This window comes from Lissotriton helveticus, chromosome 10 (assembly GCF_964261635.1).
Source record: "Lissotriton helveticus chromosome 10, aLisHel1.1, whole genome shotgun sequence".
In the NCBI taxonomy this organism is placed as follows: Eukaryota; Metazoa; Chordata; class Amphibia; order Caudata; family Salamandridae; genus Lissotriton; species Lissotriton helveticus.
Genome location: NC_136071.1, coordinates 90,608,718 through 90,631,045, shown reverse-complemented (window position 1 = coordinate 90,631,045; position 22,328 = coordinate 90,608,718). Strand labels below are relative to the sequence as shown.

Sequence of the window (22,328 nt, the reverse complement as noted above, 5' to 3'; positions counted from 1 at the left end):
AGCTGATGCCGCAACAACATACCTACAGGAGGCACACCCCTCTACTCTGATGCCAGAACAAGCGCCTGAATTAGATCGCCCCATCCGTTAAGAGGAGGTTGCCTCCTGCATAGCTTGCCAGAAATCATCCAAATCTCCAGGCCCTCATGGCTTTCCTGCCATTTTCTACAAGACTTTCTGCCACATCCTGGCACCTCTTCTCACCAGACTGTTCAATGCTATAGGAAACTCGTCATCCCTCCCCTCATCTATGTCTATGGCATGCATTGTGTGATTCCCAAGCCAGGGAAGGATAAAACACAATGTTCCTCTTATAGGCCGAGTCCCTCCTGAATGTCAATCTAAAACTCTTTACAGGCATCCTAGCTGCTCGTCTTAATCCCCTTCTACTGGGGCTTATAGACACGAACCAAGCGGAATTCGTCCCACAACAACAATGCAGTGATAATACGAGACGGATTCTTCACCTTATCGACAAGGCCCAACGATACGACCAAGAGCAGATTCTACTGGCTGTAGACGCCAAGAAGGCGTTTGATAGGGTCCACTGGCCCTATCTTGCGGCCACTCTAAAACACTTTGGTCTCGGGTATCGTTTTACGGGGTGGATTCTCAGCAGTTACGATCGACCCACTGCAGTAGTCTGGGTCAATGGCCACTCCTCTGTCCCATTTCCCATTGGCAGGGGTACTCTGCACGGGTGCCCTTTGTTGCCCCTGCTCTTTGCCCTTTACATGGAACCTATGGGTTATAGAGTGCGAGCCAACCCCTATACGCACATGATGTCCTAGCAACTCTAGAGGCACCATCTACCTCTGAACCTACTTTCCTTGATGAACTAACGGCATTCGGCCTTTCAGCCGGATTTAAAATGAACATTCATAAATTGCAGGCTCTCAACCTGACCCTACAGCCCTCCAACAGGCCTTTCCTCTTCAATGGGCCCGACATCTATTCCCTACTTGGGGCTTCAAATCACACTCACGATTACGGCAACAGTAGCCCTCAATTATCACATTCTGACCCATCAGGTTAGGTCTGACCTCTGTCACTGGCAGCCGTATTCAATCTGCTGGCTTGGAAGGATTGCAGCAGTGAAAATGGAGATTTAACCTCCGGTTTTATTCCTTTTCCAGGTCCTCCTATTTGAGCCTCCCCCTGACACGCTACTTTCCCTCCAGGAGGAACTTACCTGCTTTGTTTGGGCTGACAAACATCCTCGCTTGCTTAGAGATCTTAGCTACAGACCTCTCCTTGAGGGCGGCCTGGGCTTCCAGACCTTTCCTGGTATTACCAGGCTACCCAACTCAGGGTCTTCGCAGAATGGTCCCGTGCTGAGTCTTTAAAGCACTGGATTTTCATGGATAGGGCTTTGGCGGGACAGCCTCTGTAGAGAATCCCATTCCTTCCTAAGCACGCCCTACCCAAAAACGTATATCTCTCCTCGATCACCAATTCCTCATTGGCAGTCTGGGACAGACTGGTGACATGGGTGGGCCTTACATCCTTTCCCGCCCCACTGACGCCTATAGTGGGGAACCATGACTTCACACCAGCTTTGACTGACCTAGCGTTTCACTTATGGAATTGAGCAGATTGCAGATCCATGGGCCACTTATTTGCTACAGAGGGGCCAATTGCCTTTGAGACTCTCCGCACTGACCACGCGCTGCCTGAAAGCGAGTGCTGGCACTATATTCCAAATTTGTCACTAGGTGACACACACCTCAGTTCGCCTAGGAGCACAATGTCACCTCACCCCGTATTAAGCGATGGCTGCTTTCCAGCTCGTCTAACACATGCCGCAATTGTACCGCCTCTTAAGTCCTACGGATTTGCCACTTAAGCCCTACGGATTTGCTACTTAAATTCACTGGCCAGAAACGCTGGGAGTCAAGAGCTAGGACAGGAGCTGACATCAAGAGAGTGGGAAGACATTTATTACCGCACACGTCATACCGCCCACAACGTACCCGGAATTGAAACCGCGACAAAGATCGTAACATACTGGTATCTCACACCCACCTGACTGCATGAATATAAACCAGATCACCGGTGTGCTGGCGCCAGTACGGGTCCCCAGGCAGGCTCCTACAAATTCAATGGGAATGCCCAAAGTTGACATCCTATTGTGCACAGGTTCTTAGCGATATTGATCCCCACCTTGACACACAACTACCCAGATTCCCTGCCTACATCATCTTAGGCCTCCCAAATGTACTCACCTTACCACTTAAATCTCTCCGACGCAGACAGATTGGGCTGGCACTAGGTGCAGCCTTGCAAAACATCATGTCGCATTGGGGCACAGGGCATATTCTAACATACGAGGGATGGTTACACAGACTGAGGTACACAATGGGGATCGAGCAAATAACCCTTATAATAGCAAACCAAGGCAAAAAATTCTCTAAGCTGTGGAGTCTATTTTTGAAACTACTAACGTCAAAGTTCTGTGAACTTACCTGCCACAAGTATCTGCAACTCCTCCCCTTGTCTAAGGCCCTTACAGACCTCACTTAGGAGGTCCTCATTCTGGGCCAAACTAGGTGGATGACAGTGTTATCTCTTAATTTTTGTTTTTGTCCCATAGGGTCCAGAGTTGGGGAGGGAGGGAGATGGGGGTAACTGCACATTCATATGCACTGTTGCCTGTTGATTACAGGCCCTGCTAGGCTACTGTTTTCTGTTGTGAATTAATAATAAAGAAATCTAAACCATAAAGTGGTCACCGGAGCAGGTGCTCAATCTGTATAGGTCAATTTGCTGCGCTAAAGCAGCCTATGGATCAGAAGTGTGGGCTTTTACAAATAAACATTTGCACCAGATTCAGGTGGAGGAAAACAAGTTTTTCAAAAGAATCTTGAAAGTGCCTCAGAGTACTCCATCTTATATTATAAATGAGGAACTGGGAGAGCCCTACATTGAAGACCGAATCAAGATCAGGCCACTTCTAACCTGGATTAAAATCTGGACTAACCCAGAGGTGGGCCTCACCAGGCAAATTCTTAAAGATTGCCTGAACCTCGACAGAGGGGGTCATATCCCCTGGATGAACTACGTAAAAGATTCCTTGGAGGCAATTGGCTGCAAAAACTTTTTCACTGCACCGGAAACTTTAAATACCCAGAACAAGTCAATGGTCAAAAAACTTTTCACTGATTGGACACTTGCTAACAGGGCTGTTGTCGAAAAGCGTAAATCTACAGTTTTGACCTATTGCTCACTGAAAAAGACATATGGAATGGAACCATACCTCGCCGTGCTGTATAACGCACAGGATAGATTTTACATGACTCGTTTCAGACTCAATATGTTACACCATCTACTCTCTGTCCCCTCTGCTTTTACCTTATCATTGGAGTTGAAGGGTCCCTGCGGCTGCGACGGTAGGTCTCCGCAGGATACCCTTCACTTCGTACTGCTATGCCGTTTTTATTCTGTCCCCAGACGTTAGTTTTTAGTGGGGATTCTGAAAGAAGCTAAATTTAGACAGGCGAAAGCAGCCCTAATGTTTCTGCAGGAAGCTTCTGATGCTCACAAATTGTTTTGTATAGTAAGCTTTATCAAGGTGGCAATGAGCCTAAGGAACACAAGAGAAGCAAACGATTGTAATGCCCCATAATCAGAGACTCATCTTCGGAAACCCTTTTAAATGAATGCAATGCTTTTTTAAATCATTTTTAACGTGCTTTTTTTAATATATTTTTAAAATGTAATTGCTTATGTACTTTTATGGTGTCTTTTTAAGTGCCGAATAAAGAATTTAAATTGATTGATTGAAACCATAAAGTGATACCTCTTTGCCATGGTCAGGAGTTTAGTTACAGCATTAACATGCATATTTGGAAGAGCCTACAGAATGGAACTGCAAGTAGCACATCAACAGTGACACTTGTTAGCCAAGGTTATCACACACATATCCTGTGGGAGAGGAAACGCCATGTGTTGCTGTTAAAATGTCACCAAATGAGGCCACAAGTGCTGCTGAAGTACTGCTCCAGCCTTTGGCACAGGGAGATCCAATTACTGGTCTTACAGGTCTTACATTGACTCTGATGGCCTGACCAAACTCCTTGCAAGTTTTGAACCAAGTACTGATTTTGCAATAACATTTGTGACAGTGTTGCTAAAGTCACTGGTGAATAGGTGCTTCTAGCCAAGATAGGACAGGAAGATAACCAAGCCGTTAGACCCTGTTCAGAGCGGCCACCGAGCAGACAGGGGTTATGCCTGGACCCTGGTAGTTGAGGTTCTTTGCCAGGAATTTCCTGAGCATGTCCTACTAAGGCTCTGCAAACTATGCCAAGCACAACCCCTTCTGCACTTGATTCTCAGGGATGTGATGGCGAGTAGTCACAGGCTTCTCAGGGAGGCACAAGGTCAGAAGTCAACAATACACCATACGTTCACTTTCCAACCCACTGCTTGATTTTGAGTAAAATGAAGTTGTTTTTAATTACACAGTAATATTAAATACTGCACAATTCAACATAGGACATAAGCCTCGGACACTGATGCCACTTCTCTCTTGTGGCACTGCACCCGATGAGCCCTCTCATGATATACCATTGCCATGTGACTTCAAAAGGACACCTCGACCCGTGATTAGAGCAAAAGCATGAACCAGACATAGGTGCATTCTCAAATGCCCCCTTAACTCAAATATGCAATCAGTTCAATTTGTTTCAAGTCTCTTCTACTTGATAGTGTAGTGAGTAAAGTGGAAGTTTGTGGTGCTCCACTTGGAGAATGCCCAACAGCCTTCCTGCAGGCATTGCTACAGTTAGCTGACCTCAGGGACCACCAAGTAGGCCAGGCACAGCCGCGTCCCTGTGCACGCAGCTTCTTCGCTCGAACTCCAAGGTGCAGTAGCTGTAGCGTTTGGAGCGTAGATGCAGCCCAGGCTGCTGCGGCTCCGTTCAACTGCAAAGCAAGTTTGGACACTTGACCGGGCCAGTACAGGTAGTTGCAGCCGTGACAAGGTTAATATTGTCAACATGTCACATGTGATCCCAAGTGGGCTGATTCAGGCAGTTGTAAATCTGAACAGGCCGTTGTCAGCTGTTTTATCGCACTGATGTCAACCAGCAGCTGCAGCCCAACTGAGCCAGATCAGGCAGTTTTAGCCTCAATGGGGCAGATGTCGTTGCACAGCAGACATTGTGACCCCCTGATAGTAAGGTGGTTTTGACAGGGTCTCCATCAGGACTAAGGTATAGATGCACATCCATCATAGGTGATAGCTGATATATACATAGTGTCTGCCCAGTAGATCCGAGATGCGAGTTACAGTGTCTCTAACATTTGTCTAAAAAAAGAAAGGGTTGAAGACTACCCTTGGTGCTCAGAAAACAGCCAGAAAGTAACCAGGTTTGAAATCCCTCTAGCGCTTGTTGCTTTAAGCTGAACAAATCAGGTGAACCCCTCGAAAGGTACGCCGTTTCTCATTCAGGCAGAGAAGACAAGTGATGCGCTCACTTGTCTTTGCATATCTGGACCCACAGGACAGATGATTGATATATATATATACACACAGCTTTCTCCTATTTGAGATGCATCTATACCTTTGTCCTAATGAATACCCCGTCAAAGTCACCTTACAAATAGGGGTCGAATCGTTGAGGATTATAAACAATTAGGTGGAATTTTGCATTATCAATCCATCTATACAGAGTATACATTTTATAGGCCGCCATTGTATATCTCAAGTGTACCGAAGCTATTTTTAGTTGCTGTATCGCATTTTTGCTATCCTCACTAGCCTGTATACTATGCAGTAGGTACTCCCATCAGTGGTGCAAGGTGATCTAGTTTAGGAGTGGGGCTTAAAAAAGAATGCCTGGGTGATGTAGATGGAAGTACTGCTTTTACTGTGGTTATCACAGGTTAGGGTGAGAATACTGCTGACAATGGCCCAAGGAAATGTTATTACAGAGACGCTTGCTGGCTCAGGCTAGACATACTCTTAAGAAAGTGGGGTATGTAAACTGAGTACCTCTATTCCAGTGACATGGGGGACACACTTACCTTTGCCGCCACCGCCGAGAGTCAGTCGGAAACAGCTGCAGAGAGCACCAGGAAGCTCCATTAGTCATCGCCGCCACCGCCAAGAGTCCCAAGGCTCCGGACTCCGCGCCGCCGCTCCGGGAGACCACAAATCCCGGCAGGCAACGCGGCGGCGCGTGCAGAGTGACGCGCCTCGCGCTCAGAGAGCGCCAACGGGGGCTTAAAAGACCGGCAAACCCGGCGGAGCGGGGGGACACACTTACCTTTGCCGCCACCGCCGAGAGTCAGTCGGAAACAGCTGCAGAGAGCACCAGGAAGCTCCATTAGTCATCGCCGCCACCGCCAAGAGTCCCAAGGCTCCGGACTCCGCGCCGCCGCTCCGGGAGACCACAAATCCCGGCAGGCAACGCGGCGGCGCGTGCAGAGTGACGCGCCTCGCGCTCAGAGAGCGCCAATGGGGGCTTAAAAGACCGGCAAACCCCGCGTCGCGGGACGCGAGCGGGACGCCCGGGGCTAAGCCCGGGCAAAGGGCGGGCCCTCTACGGCAGGAGGAGGCAGGGGCAGGGCCAGAATCCCTGTCAGAGGTACAAGAGGCAATCAACGGACCAAGTAAGACTGTATTGTTTTTAATAGCCCCACGTATTTTTTTATTTTTCTTTTTTCTTTTTTTTTTTTTATTTTAGTTGCCTAGGCTCTGCACTACATTAACCACAATGTCGAAAAAGAACCAAGGTCCACAAGCTAATAATATGAAGAACTATTTGGTTCAGACTGTGGAAAAAATCAACTCCCAAAGGAGAGACTCATTGGGTCTTAGTCAGTCACCTGACTTACGTTGTTTATCCCCCTCCCTAATCTCAGTACCGGATGATATAGTCTCATTACAGACCCTCTCTGATGCCAGTTATATGTGTCCGAAACCATTGGAATCTGGTCCTATGACCAGTAACGTATTATCTGGATCTGGCTCTGAGGTTCTCTTAGTGGACCTTGGGAATCAAGTGGTCAGCGATGAGGACCAAGAAATTCCTGCATCCCCCACCGATGATGACACCTCTATTACTGAACTTCCCTCCTGTTCGGATTCCGGAAAAAATAAAAATCCACCTAGGCGAGGTGGTCTGAGATCTGGGACTAGGAGGAAGAGGGTCAATACCCCTAAAGTTCCCCCTAAGGAGACTCGAGGGGGGCGTGCAAAGTCTACCAATATCATTGATGAGGACTTATTCGATAGACTCATTGAGTTAATTGATGTGAAAATCAAAACCATCGTCAAGCCTTTGCTTTCTAAAATCGATAAACTTCAATCCGAGATTAAAAAATTGGGAGGGCAGATGAACAAATTAACTGAGGGGGTTGACTGTGTTAAGACAGCTGTGGTAAATATGGGCAAGAGTAGAAGTCAGGATGATGATCAAGAGAGGGTGATTCCTGTTGTGGCCCTTAGTAATTCACCATCCCAGCTTCCTGACCAACCTTTTGGTAGTTTAGGTACTAGTAGAGGAGAGGGCTCCTTAACGGTTGAGATACCCCCTGCTCAAGACCAGCCAACTGATCCACTTCAATTTATAGTTGAAGCCTCCCCGGTCGTCCTAGTTCTGGCGAATGTTCCACCACTAGAAGCTGGTACTGAGGAACTTCCATCGTCCCTGTCTAATAAAGCCCTACAGTGGCTAACAACAAATATGAGATTAGCTCCAGGGGGAGGGCGGCAGCTGGCCCAGGAAATTAAAACAGCCAAAAGGGTCTCATGGCTGGGCAATCGCCCCAAAAAATTTAAGGGGGATTGCGTAGCAGTAAGTTTTACTCACACAGGGGTGTTACCCAACATCCTAATTAACTTACTCCCACCACAACGCAGGCAGGGTTCTGTTGTACCATTGACACTTAAATTTTTTTATGGTGAACAACAGAATGTCACATACCCTAAAACACCAGCTTTTGCCTGGGATTCCAACCTCGACACACATCAGAGATGGGGTTTTGAACAAACTCGTAATACAGTGAATCATCCTGTACCCCAAGGGTTTCAGAATCCTTTTGCTCAACCCCTCTCACTGTCCAATCGCTTTGCACCCCTTTCATTTTTAGACCATAATGATTGACTTCAGCCAGAACAACTCGTAAAGCCTAGGATTAATGTGCCTGTTTTTAGTATCCTTACCTGGAATATTGCTGGCATTAAGACAAAGGCAGATAATGCAACCTGGTTAGATTTTATATCCACGTATGACGTTATCGCCTTTCAGGAAACCTGGGACACTAGCAACACCTTTTCTCTTGATGGCTTCAGCTACTTTAGTATCCCTGCCGTGGCTAGTTCAGCGGGAAGGGCTAAGGGGGGCTTGATTAGCCTGTTTAAACTTGATATTAAGGGATGTCTTAAGGTATTAGCCTCAGGTTCAGAACATTGCCTTATCGTTGAATTGTCTCATACTGAGTCTCCTAACATTCTGTTTATTAATTTTTATAACCCCAATGCTGCCGATTGTACGTCATATAGTCTCGGTAGATTGGATGATTTCCTGTCAGTCTATAGTGTGGATGTTAATGTATTTGAAATTATTTTTTTAGGGGATTTTAATATTCATCCGTGCTTATTATCATGTGTTTGTGATGACGTTGAATCCCCCCCGAACAGCGCAATGGTTCATCTGGCGCATAACAAGCAGGGGGAATGTCTAGAAAACTTTCTTGCTAGATGGAACCTCTATGAATCTAGTTGTGGGGAGGAGGATAGGGCCCCTACTTTTAAGGGCTCAGACAATGGCTCTATCATTGATTATATTTTTATCTCTGCATGTTTTTTATCTAAAGTTTTTATGTATAGAACTGTGATATCTGTTTTTAGTGACCACAACCCAGTTTCTCTGGATATAGGAGAGGGTGGATTATTAGGACGCATCCATGGTTCAACCTTTATGGATGGACCAATTAAAGTTAAGGACCAAAGACGCAGACTCAAATGGGACAGTATTACCCCAGAACCATTCATTCAGGAACTTTTGTTAGACTCTGAGGAAGAGGTTGGGGTCTGCTTATCGAATGATGCTAATGATGGGGATGTCATTCTAGCATTTACCAGTATATGTTGTAAGATAAGTGGTAGGCTCTCTGTGATCAGCAAGATCAAGACAAAACCTCCTAAAAGATGGTTTGATCACAGTTGTTCCCTAGCACACTCTGTGCTGCTTAACGCCCTCAAATCCGATCCAAAGGATCGTGACCTTATTAGGACTAGTAGGGCCTTATATAAAAAAGCTATTGCAGCCAGAAAGAAAGAGCTTAAAGATGAAGCTTGGGCGCAACTTACAGATTCAGCCATATTAAAAAATAGTGGGGAGTTCTGGAGAATTGTTAATCAACCCCTTCTCACAGGCGAGGATAACTCCCCTCTGGAAGCAAATATTCCAGATCAGGACTGGATTCAACACTTCAGAGAGATATACTCAGGCAAGTCTTTAGCTAAGAATAGTGCTTATGAAGAGTTTACTATCACACTGGGTAACCACTTGCACTTTGAAGTCGAGGAGATTTTAGACGCCATTAGTCGAACTTTGACAAAAAAGGCACCGGGACCGGATGGTGTTCCGGCCGATGCTTTTAAATGTTTTCCCAACTTCTGGTCAAGATTGCTTTGCAGGGTTTTTAACGCCTTAAACCGTGACAACATCCCGAAGTCCTGGAAAACTTCAACTATTATTCCGGTTTTTAAAAAAGGCAATAGGCAGGACCCTGTATGCTATAGGCCCATTTCACTGATAGACTCCTCAGTTAAAATCTTGGGGAGAGTTCTATTAGCAAAACTGAATACATGGGCCACCGAGAATAACATCTTGAGCAATGTGCAATACGGGTTTAGACCCAAGAGAAGCACCCTGGACCAGTGCCTCAATCTCCACCTACTGATTGAGAAATACACCAGAGCTAAGGATGGGTCCATGTACCTAGGGTTCATGGACCTTTCCTCTGCATTCGATATGGTCAATAGATCTAAGCTTTGGGGTAAACTGGTCGAGATGGGTCTGGACAGATCTATAGTTAGCTTACTGTCCGACCTGCATTCTGGCCTGTCTGCTAAAGTTAGAGTCTCTACTGATGGAAGATGTACTGAAGTGTTTGCTTCGGAAAGAGGTGTCCGTCAGGGATGCATCTTGGCACCTCTACTGTTCACGCTGTATGTGAATGCTTTAGAGCCCGCCCTAAGAGGGGTCACCTGCGATATTCCACGTGCGGGGGGACAGGGTATCCCAGTTCTCCTGTACGCGGATGACGCGGTGCTTCTGGCACGAACAGGAGTGGGGCTACAACGGCTGCTGGATGCTTTTGAATCCTTTATGGGTTCCTTAGACCTGAAAATCAACGCAAAAAAATCCCAGATTATGCTTATGGGTTTGGCCTCAAGGAAATCCGCCCATAAAACCTTTCTCTGCGGAAGGGAAAAACTTGTTCGGGTTACTACTTTCCCCTATCTAGGGATCACTTTTGACGACAAAGGTAGTTGGGGCCCTCATGTAAAAAGTAGAGTAGCTATACTGGCTAGAACTTCCGCGGCCCTTCATGGTTTTTCAAAAAGACTAGGGGGAAGGCCTTTTGAAGCTATTAGTAAAATATACAAAGCCAAATGTATCTCTGTAGCTTCATATGGGAGCTCCCTTTGGGGGCATAAAAGAGTTGACCCCATACAGACCGCGGAAAACAGATTTTTCAGATTAGTTTTGGGCGTCCCGCAGTCAACCCCATCCTATACTGTCCACCAGGAAATAGGAGAAGGCTTCATTAGCGATATGGTTAGAACAGCCCCATTAATCGCATGGCTCAAGTTGTGGCTTAATCCTGAAATTTCCCTAAACCATTCCATAATAAGGGACTGTTTGACCCTGGATAAGGTACATAAGATTGGATGGTTAAAGTACATTAAGGACAGTTTTTGTAGGTTGGGGAGGCCTGAACTATATACAGCCATTGAATCTATAACATCCAATGATGTTGTATTCATCAAGGCCGCCATGAAAGATCTTCTTTCCTTGGAGAGGGAGGAAATCGAGCTACGGAAACCCTGTGTTAGGGCCAGCCTTCTGCAGGCTATACCTAGTGGTCCTGACAACTACCTTAATGTGGTGACTAACTCTTATCACAGGTTCATTTTAACCCGTTTTAGACTTAACCTAATTCATTTTAACTTGGGTTTTTACTCTGAGTGGAGTACCCCGGAAAAGGCCCCGCCATGTTCATGTGATCTTTTTTCAGATCAGAGCACAATGCACTTTATAATGTTTTGTAGCCATTATAACGATGTCCGGAGGCAGTTTCTCGTTCCTATACTTAAGGAAGCGGGATTCATTCTGGTCCGACCTGCTCTTATTTACCTACAAATGTTGCAAACTCCCAGGATCATGTTTTTTGTGGCAAATTTCCTGGTAAGAGCAATAAGAAGCAGGAATACCAGACTCAAGAGTGCAGACTTGCTTATCAACTAGTCGGGCTGATGGCAACTTCAGGTTAATGAATTTTAGATCAAATTGTGTATCTTAGTAGATCAATTATTCGGGGATTATTCCTTGGGATACTGCACTTTATCATGTACTTTACTATTAATGTACTTTAACACTACGCAATTACAAAGTCTTAATGAATTGTACATGGTACACTGCTTTTTATCTGAAATGCTCTTTTTTAATGTTTTAATAGTTTTTTAATTGTTTTTAATCTGCTTCTTTTCATTTATGTTATTTGTTGTTTTTTGTGCCATTGTCTTTGTATGATATTAAGTTATCGCAATAAAGAACTTTGACTGACAGTGACATGTGTTTGCCACATTAGGAAGTGCTGCCAGAATGGGCCATTAAAAGATTTGTAGCAGCCTACCATCCAGCCAGCTTATGGAGAACCTGGCCTCCAACCCCCTAGCAGGGGAAAGCTTGGTGTGTTGAGAGACCGGGCCCATCTAGTGGGGTTCTGTACCTTCAGTGTCATTGTAGCATATACAATGAAGGCAGAGCAGAATACTGACTGTAGCCGTGTTTTTTGGCCATGCTCAACAAAGCAGGAGTTGATTTAAAAAATACCAAAACCATTAGCCCACCGTGCACTGAGTGTTTTCTCCTTATGTGTCCTGGCCATTGATTGCTCTCAGAGCCTGATCTGCCATGCGTCAGAATGTGGTCCTCGGCAGAGTATTTCTGTGGTGGATGCCCTGCCATCATTGACCAGGGTAACCTCCACTATGGCTCGGCAGTGCTGTGGAGAATAGGAGCCCAGGTCAAGGGTTTCAACTAGCGGAAACCACTTAGTTCGTCCACTTCTAAATCAGTTATTTGCAGTTTTTTTGAAGATATTCTGCTAACCTTTAAATAACCCTCAAACTCTAGTAGTTCCTGTTGGAGGCAAGACTGAGCACCACTTTAACAACTGCAAAGATTGGTAGTTGCTGTTCACTATAGCAGGAGAGCCAAATGAACAAGTTACTAACTTTCAGTAACATACTATCTGGTAGATACTCCGTCTAACCGCAAATTCTTCATCTTGCTGTAGAAAATTCAAAGCAGTGCTTCTGCACACCAGTAGGTGGTGCCACATTGACGTCATTCAGCTTTAGAAGTGATAAGCGGAGCTGCAAATAAGCGCTATCCATGCCTGTTGGACTTCATATTCTTTCAATAATCCGTCCGCATCCTCAGGAACAGACTATACCGAACTAATGAAAAATCAGTGTGCAAATTCCTAAATTGGGATATTTCTAGATGGAAGTAACAATATGACAGAACGGGGAGTTAGAAAGGGGGGAGCAGGAATTTGCAGTTAGATAAAGTATCTACCAGAAAAATTACTGTGAAAGGTAAGTAACTTGTTCTTCTGATGGATACTTCTAACCACAGATGCCTCACCTTGTGAATAGATACCAAAGTAGCACCTTCCAAAGTGGTGATCTGTTTAATGGCTTAGACTAAGAAATCCTGCAGGAACGAGCATTCAAAGTCCCCATGTTGACAGACCTGAATATTGAGGCAGAAGATCTTCGGGAACATTTGTAGCAGTACCCACACCGCTGCCGAACAAATATCCAGGGCTGGCACTCCCCATGGCAATGCTAGTATAGCAGACTTGGCTCCAGTGGAAATTGTCCATTGGGCTTCTGAAGGCTGCTTCTTAGCCAATTCATACCAGATCTTAATGCAGAGGGCCGTCAATTGAACGATAGTCCGTTTCTGCACTGCCTTGCCCTTCTTTGCCCAAGAGAATCCCACAAGGAACTGATCATTCACCATGATACTATAAGTGTAAAAGGTGAACGCTCTCTTGGACCCAGTCGATGAAAGGGTGAGGCGGAGCAAAGAAGGTCGGCAGAGTAATGGCTAGTCTAAGGTGAAAAGGCATCACCGATTTTTGTAGGACCGCAGCTTGCATCCTTATCACCAGTTTGCCTGACAAAAAGGTGATATAAGTAGGCTGGAGAGAAAGTTCACTCACCTGGCATGCAGATGATCACCACAAGGAATGCCGTTTTTAAGGTGAGTAAGCGCAATGAACAGCTGTGCATTGGTTCAAAAGGTGTATGCGTCAGAAAAATGAGGAATAAAATGTAACTCCTACTGCAGCATTACAAAGGATGATGGTGGAAACATATACTTCAAACCTTTCAGAAATCACATCTCATCTGATGATTTGAACAATGATAATCGGTGCAACAAACATAAAGAGGCTGAAAGAGTTGTCAGGTAACCTTTAACTGCGCCCAAAGCAAGGGCTTGCTAGGCCTACAACAAAGCAAACAAGACGCCCAACAGTTTTGTCTGAAACAGGTCTAACAGTCAGTACAGATTTAGTCAAAGAACACTTGGACGCCAGGATGACATCAGCAGTCAACAAACTTGGGAAGAAGATCAAACTAATTCAACTGCCGCCACTATATTCTCCACACATGGAGGTGCAGAGTGCAAGACCATGCCCTGCTGCTGTGAAAGGAGATCCTCCCACCGTGGAAGTTAATCGCACGGTATTAGAAATTGGGTCTCTAGCTGGCAGAGGAATGCACCCTGTCCAAGTAAGGACCACAATCCCCTGTCAGGGTAAGTCAGATACACACCCTAAATTAAGCTGTGCTTACCCTCTGGTAGCTCGGCTCAGAGCAGTCAGGCTTAACTTAAGAGGCAATGAATAAACTATTTGTGCAACACTTAAAACAGTAAAACAGTGAAAATACCCCACAAAAATAATCCACACCTAATTACAAAAATATAGCTTGTAATAATGAACAAAACGACCTAAATGACAAAACTCCAATAAGTAGAACCTGAGTTATGAATTTTTAAAGATTAAACTCAAATATAGTGATTAATAGCATAAAGTGCCAACCGGGGGCGTCTGGCCACGCCTGACTTGGGTAAATCCAAACGTTCAAGCCAACCACGATGGTGCATAGGTCGGAAACAGGAACCAACCCTTCCCCGCTGAAAAAGGCGATGTTTCGTCATTGATGCAACTGGATATAGGCGATACATCGGTCCTGAGCTACGCAAACAGAGTTGCGGCGGCTTCCTGCGAGATGGACAATGCATTGTCATCAAGCCGCGGAGCCGGCCATGCGATGTCCTTGATAGGCGATGAGTCAGGCGCTGAAGAGTTATCGGTTACGACCAGCGCAATAACAGAAATACATGAATTTTGCTCCCAAAAGTCAGAAAACTCACTTCTAACGGGACAGGAAAGTATTGGCACCACTTGCCAGGAAAAAACTCACAGTTGGAAGAGTCCAAAACTTGCATGAGAGTTGATGGAAGTCTTCGATATCCCGAGACTTCAAAACAGGAGGCAATCCAGCGAGGCCTAAGAGTCACTTAGGTTCAGAAGATGTAGAGATGCAGGTCCAGTCCATCTCACTCCCAGGCATGAAGGGCAGCAGGTAGCAGGCAGGTACAGCAGGGCAAGAGTCCCAAAAAGTCCAGCAGGGTCCAGCAGAGTGACAGTCTCTTGAGCAGCACTGAAATCCTTCTTCAAGGTAGAAGGTCTTCAGCTACAGAAGTGTATTGAAGAAGTGAGGTCTGAGGTCATTCTTACATACACAGTTGTGCCTTTGCAGTGGGAGAAGCTTCTAGAGGCATGCCTTTGAAGTGCACAGATGCCCTGATTCCCCTGTCCTGGCTACAAGCTGGGTGGAGTGACAATGCAGGGTCGTTAAGGCCTATTGCGTGTGGACAGGACACAGCCTATTCAGGTGTGAGGCAGTGCTTAGCTCCATCCCGATCAAGCCAGTTAATGGCCCATTAGGGCCCATCAAGTCAGACCTAAGCTGCCATTATGTGTGGCTGTCTAGAGAATGCACAAAGCCCAGCTGTCACCCCAGACGTGGATTTAGACATAGGCTGAAGTAAGAAAATGCAAACTTTCTAAAAGTGAGGCACTAAATGGCTAATGTAAGACAATGCCAACTTTCTAAAAGTGGTATTTACAAAATGACAATTTAAAATCCGACTTACCATAAGTTGAGATTTTACAATGCGAGTCCAGAGAACTCAAACTTGAAAAGTCTATATTTTCCCAATTGGGAATTACACTTAAAAGATGTATTAAGGTAATCCCAATGTTAACCTATCAGAGAGACAGACCTTGCAGTAGTGAAAGATGAATGTAAGAGTTTTTCACTACCTGGACATGTAAAACTTAAAAGTACAGGTCCAATTTTTAAATACACTGCTCCCTGACCATGGGGCTGTACAGGGCCTACCTTAGGGGTGACATATGTATTAAAAAGGAAGGATTGTGCCTGGCAATAGGGTTAACTTGGCAGGTCAACATGGCAGTTTAAAACTGCACACAGTTGACAGGCAATGGCAGGCCTGGGACAAGTTTAAAGGGCTTCTTAAGTGTGTGGCACAATCGGTGCTGCAGGCCCACTAGTAGCATTTGATTTACCGGTCCTGTGCACATATAGTGCACTTTAGTAGGACTTATAGGTAAATTAAATATACCAATTGTGGATAAGCCAAATTTACCATGTTTTAAGTACAAAGAACCGAGCACATGCACTTTAGCACTGGTAAGCAGTGTTAAAGTGCCTAGAGTCCTAAACCCAACAATAACAAATTCAGCAAAAAGGGGAGGAGGGAGGCAAAAGGTTTGGGGATGACCCTGTAGAAAGGGCCATCCCAACAGAGGGCAGATAGTCAGACCCAAGAACTTCAGGTACCACGACCCCTGGCACAATCTGGTACCATTAGGATAACTCTGGCCCAGTCACTCCTGATTTTCTTCAGATATCGGGCAGGAGGGGTAGCAGTGGGAAGGAATACAGAAGTCATGTGCGCCACTCAATGACGAATGGGTCTCCAAGCTTTCCGGCAAACGCCAGCACACAAAAGTGTTGACATTGCACATTCTCGGCGTTGCAAACAGATTTAGCCACGGATCTCCCCACCTTCAGATGCGATTACCATTCACGATTCTCTATGCGTGGTTGACTGAGTTTGGCAGCCCTGGCGTTTAAAGATCTTATCAGGTGGTTCACCACAAGGGAAATCTCCTGATGATTTGTCGCTCTAGATAGAGCATCCTGGTACAGAACAATGGAACCCATTCCGCTCTGCCTGTTGCAGCACCACATGGCGGCAGTGTTGTCTGTGAAAACCTGCATCAGCCTGCCTTTGATGTTCACCTGTGCAGTCGTCACAGGCCTTAGAGTAGTGCCACAAACCCAAGTACAAAAGGTACGCACTGTGAGGATCTCTCACATGTTTGCAACAGTCCCTACAAGGCTAAAATCCTGTAGTCTTAGGGGATGATATCCCTTGCACACTGGAAGATTTGAAGGAAATAATTCTCTTCACAAATGAAGAAAAAAGAAAGAGTGGTGCTCCGGATCCACATCTGAAGGCACAGAAAGAAAGGAACTGATGCAGCGTGAATGGGTCGCGTTACTATGCGGTTCCTGTCAGAATGGCATTGAAAATGAGTTACACAGTGCCACCTGCCAGCAGGCAGGAGCACTGCTTAAAATTTCCAGATCTGGTCTGGCCCTGGGGATGTTAACAAGGTGAAGAATCTGAGTGTTGATCGGAAATTGCATTTCCAGTGACATCGGTTGATTAGGAGGGCTTCTATATGAAAAGGTAATGTCTCAGGGGGGATAAGAGTTGTGTATATCACCCAAAATAGAACATAAGTGGGACTCATTTTGTTGCAAACCTACTTCCAAGGGGATGAAGTTGCATCCCTTTACCTGTCACAGAACTAGAGTGAACGTATGTGTTGATAGACTGTTGGCGAGATGACGAATGAGGACCTTCATGTTGGGTATTAAATGTGTTGTTTTGATTGCTAACCACCCATCCTCATTTGCTTTTAGGATTGCGAGGCCTTATGATGTCAGTAATGATTGCTGCTCTCATGTCCTCTCTGACTTCCATCTTCAATAGTGCAAGCACCATCTTCACCATGGACTTGTGGCGGGTCTTCCGAACTCGTGCTACCGAATGGGAGCTCATGATTGTCGGCAGGTGAAGGACATTCCACTTTTGATTTCATCTTCTGCTCACTTTTCGGCTTTAGTCTGGTTCATCACTTCTTTGCATATTTAAAAACTTTTCTTACTTCCCTTGCTCTAAAGTTGAATGTCTGCCCAGATTTCACCGCACTTCTCTCTTAAAGACCCCCAATACTTGCTGCTATTAACAAAAGGGGAACTGGGGAAAGTGACACGTGCAGCAGCAGTGGCCTTAAGCTTCCAAAACCAACCTCCAATTGCTACAATCCACTGGGAAGTGCCCAATTGAACAAAAAGGCAGTTCGGCCCTGCTGCCATGGAAAACACATTGCCATGGACTCACCTGCCCCAAGCTGCCACCATTGAATCGTTAGAAGGTCTTCTGAAGCTGATTTTTTGTGTGCATTCCATGGCGTTTCTGATCAGCAAAAATGTAAAGTGACACTGAAGCTCAGAGAAACGTGTCATGGAGGTCCTTATGAAGTGCTTTTAACAGTACCATTTGCAGTCCTATATTTATATTAACAGCCAAAGATAATGTAATTTTCCTTCTCAGCAGCTATTCTCTAGAGCAAACACCCTGATGCTAACTAAGACTGTTGGGACCCTGTAAAATGGTATTTACCTTAAAAAAAGCTCCTCGAGGCAATTCTGTTCCGAAGTGGCATGAGTCAGCAGGGCCTAGAGACCCTGTTTCTGATATTAGTAAACCATAGAAACACCCATATTAGTAGTATTCAGTAGTAGAATGTTAATAAACTATTTTGTTCTTATTCACAAAATTCAAAGAAAGCACTCTGGGAAACGTTTTTGTTGTAACACATTCCAGGTTTTTATTAGGGGCCTACTCTTTTAAATTCATTTGATGGCTTCCAGCTCACTATGACTATTGTTCACAGTTACTGTACTCACCAGGACTGTAACTCATCTACTTCACCTTAATATCAGACACCCTTTCTCACGAATTCCACCAGTAACTGATTACAATATCCAATACTTCTCAAAACAAAATTAACACAAAGGGCCTGATTTGGAGTTTGGAGGGTAGGACACTCTGTCCCAAACGCTTAGTCTGTCCCCCTCATTTAGAGACAGATGGCCTGTAAGCTTTCTATTGATGCAGCCACGTTGATGGAAAGATTCCTCCGACGGCCTGATGGAGAAGGGGAAGGGCATTACCCAACCTGCTCTATTTAGGGTGGATGGTGTAATGTTCTCTTTTTTCTGTCCCTCCATACTGGACAAAAAAAAAGAATGACCGATTAGCTGTTATTTCACGAGGTCATTAGTTTTTTGTTTTCCAGAAACTAACTCCCGCTTGGGGAGTTTGTTTCTGAAGAACGAAAAAAGTTTAAAAGTTTAGTGAAAGGTCGTCAAAACTTTGTCATCGATCCACCAAACGTTTTGAACCTAGATGGAAGTCCATCATGGTGGTAGAGTTAATACCCTCCGTGACCCTGAAGGACTGACTACTATTGCCAAAGAATAGATCAGGCCCATAATGAATTAAACTGTTCGATCCTATCGGAGATCCTTTGTACCTCTGTGTCCTCTTCTTGTTGACAGACTTGTCTTTGTCTGATTCTGACTTCTATCCTTTGCACCGCCGCATCCTCTTCCTGTTGATTGACTTGGGACCTTGTGATACTGGCTCATACAATTGCCCTTAGGTATTCTCTTCGTGGTGAATGATGTGGCACTTGATCCTGACTCAGATTATTTGTACCTCTGTGTCCTCTCTTTATGAACTACTTCTCTCCCTCAGGTCCAGTCTAAAGTCTGTAGAAATCAAAAATCCACTTCTCAGGGGTTCCACTGATACTTAGTCCTTTTAAACTCACAAAGAAGAACTTGACACAGAAGCTGGAATATAAAAGTAAATTTTTATTAACCTCAAATGAGTTAGACTACGTCACACAGAAGCCTTAGCAACTGAATGAGGCAGTCTGCTAGAATGGTCTCACTTCACGTCTTATATACTCTTTATCCTGCCCCAGGCATGTAAGGGAGTTGTACCAATTACATTCCTAAACAAATGGAAAATCTGGAGGGTCAGCAGGTGAGTAGTCTTTGGAGTTTTAGCAGGATATGGGCAAAACATTATAATTACATAGTTCACAAAGGTTAATCTGATTTAGATGGCACTGCAGGGCATGGCATGATTACATGTACAGTATCCCAACCCAAAAGTTAATCATTAAGAATGTCCCAAATTCAACCTCCAAAAGCCGGACAAACCTATAATTGAAAGCATAACCCATGTAATGAAGAAACATAAAAAGAAACAGTAACAGATGATGAACAAGATAAGGCATGTGCAAGGAAACTAAAAGTTAACGATGTCCTGAACATTGATTGGCAATCTCAGACAAAGATCGATCAGGGAAATTGGCTTTGCGAGGTCAGTTTCAGGTGAAGAGGTCAGTTTCTTACAGTTTATTTCAGAGTCAAAAAGAAACCTTAGTTAATGTATACATGAACTAAGAAGGCCAGGTCACTTTATTCGCCAGGCTACCTTCACAGGCCTACGTGAGGGCAACACAAAATGGTGGCACAGAACAAAATGGAGTCAGACTCGAGAATTACAGAACCTCAGACCCTCCTTTTGCCATTACGTAGGCAATAACCTAAGACTCATGTTAATCTGAATCTAGGTCTATATTGATATTCATTAGGTCGTCAAGGTGTTGCTGTAACATCATCTTATTATTCTCTACTTCTCTCGGGACAGGTCTCCGAACACACATAGTAGCACAAAGACTCACTTCTGGTGGACCATTTTTGGATGCTAGAGGCGGAGCCACTTCCTCTTTCATGGCAATTCAGTCAAATGAGAACTTAATTAACATTTACTTTATACAATTGCACTGGAATCGCTTGTGCAACTGTGCCCAAAGTCCGTTCAAAGCCTCTCTGGCAGGCTTCTATCGTCCATCAAATCTGCTTCCATTGTCTTCTTCCGCATTGGGCCTCTCGATTCAGGCCTCCTCATGAAAATAGTACTGCTTAGTTGGAGTGCCCTCCTGGCAAACACTCACAGCTCACTCGAAAGTCTCAATGTCTCAAGGCAGCTCACCAGTGTCTCTCCTCTGCAGCAGACACTACAAATAATGTGCTCTTCATTGGTCATGGGCACAGATCATCTCATGCAGACCCGGGTCTACATTCTCAGGCTCCAACACTCATTATTCAGTGTCAGAGGACGCTCAGGCTGCTCTTTCATGGGCACCATTATGTAGTGCCTTTTGTCAATCTTGGATCCTCCGGTCGACTTCCCTTCCATTGGAGCAAAGGAAAAGGGGGGGGGGGGTGGCCAAAACTCAGGCCAAGGGGCTCAAGGGACTGCACACTGTCAGAGGTTACCAGCATATGACAGGTAGAAAACTGAACCAACCCTGCCATCAACAACAGGGATCCTTCTCTTTCGCTCTTTTGCACTGAAACTCTGGTTCTGTGGCAAAACCAGCTCCTCCTTCTTCTCTGATGTTCAATGCCTTCGGATGAAGCAAGCACAATACTTTGGAGATACCATTGATGGCACGCTGGCGATCGCTGTCCAGCCTTGCTACTTTCTGGGTGCTGGGACTGTAGGGTCAAGACGTCCGACCCTCATCTGTAGCTGTCACTGATAGGAAATCAGCGTTCTGCAGGTCATGACTCGATCCCGCAGAACCTAGTGACGTAGGAAATGTGACACAGTTGTTAGTTTCCTTCAATTCAGTACAAAAACAGTTCATTGTTTTAACAAGGGGACTGCAAGCAAGTGGCCTGCAATCTTCAAAGGAGGGGCCATACGCCATGGAACTATTGTGATCTAAAATACACTGTCATTCTCATAGAATACAAAGACAAAGGGAGTAGGCAAAACAGTGCCTCTCGTCTCTTCAATTGGGTTTCCATGTGTGAGCATAGCCTCTACCATCTAAGGGTAGATAGCTACATGGGAAATCTATCTGAATGGATGTCCTCACACATAGTGGCATCGTCTAATGGGGTAAACACATTTTTTCTCTCAATGATTACATATAGGTGTTCCTAAATTCCTTATCTCGAACACCTCAAAAAAGAAATCACATAATACAGATTATCAGAGATATGTAGATACCTCCCTTTAATAATTGTGCACCAGGTGGACTTTGCAATACAAAAGCTAATGTTCAAAATGTGGAAACAAAAGACAAGAACTAGAGAGTCCTGGTATTTCCATGATTGGAACACATCTGATCCACCAAAAATTAAAGCAGCAGAAAAAAGGAACTAAAAACCAAATTAGAATAGGCATTGAATCTGTCATATTAAAAAGAAAAACGTAAGGTGTCTCCTATTGAGGTGGAAAACTTGTCTTACTATAGTATTGAGTCAGTTAACTAGTCTATCACTACCCTGACAGTCAGACTGGAAAACATCGAAGTAGGCCGAAAATTCTTGAAAACCAGTCTGGTCATACAAAAGGAAATTATACATATTATGGGGGTCCCTGGTACATTACTGCAGTCTGGAAGTGTGAACCTGAACAATACACCAATAATAATAAATGGGCTGACTAGTGAAAGGAATATGGAAAAGGGAAATGGGACTAGGACACAGCTAAAATCCCCAATAACTAGGCATGATGCGACATCAATCAGGGGAGAAGCGACAAAAGAAAAATCTATAGGAAGAACAAGAAATTACTTGGGTGATAGTCAGGCAGGTGATACAACACCAAGAGTATGGGTGATACACAAAAATCAAAATAGTTCACAAATGTTAGCTCTACCGCTGGCCGCTACACCATATACGGTAATCTCAGCTAATGTTCCAGTTCCTTTTTCAGGGAAAAAATGAAACCTTGTTTCCT

At 44.9% G+C, this 22,328-nt stretch overlaps 1 protein-coding gene and 1 long non-coding RNA gene across 3 annotated transcripts in view; one reads left to right on the top strand and one right to left on the bottom strand.

The window, feature by feature from the left end:
- LOC144785945 (uncharacterized) overlaps positions 1-22,328 on the bottom strand; it is a 352,963-nt gene that overhangs the window by 258,537 nt on the left and 72,098 nt on the right. The window lies entirely within an intron of this gene.
- The window catches only part of SLC5A11 (solute carrier family 5 member 11), a 230,172-nt gene that overhangs the window by 161,681 nt on the left and 46,163 nt on the right, over positions 1-22,328 (top strand). Inside the window, exon 12 of the mRNA XM_078664831.1 lies at positions 17,351-17,501. Coding sequence (XP_078520957.1) covers positions 17,351-17,501 — 151 coding nt within the window. The remainder of the gene's footprint in view (positions 1-17,350; positions 17,502-22,328) is intronic.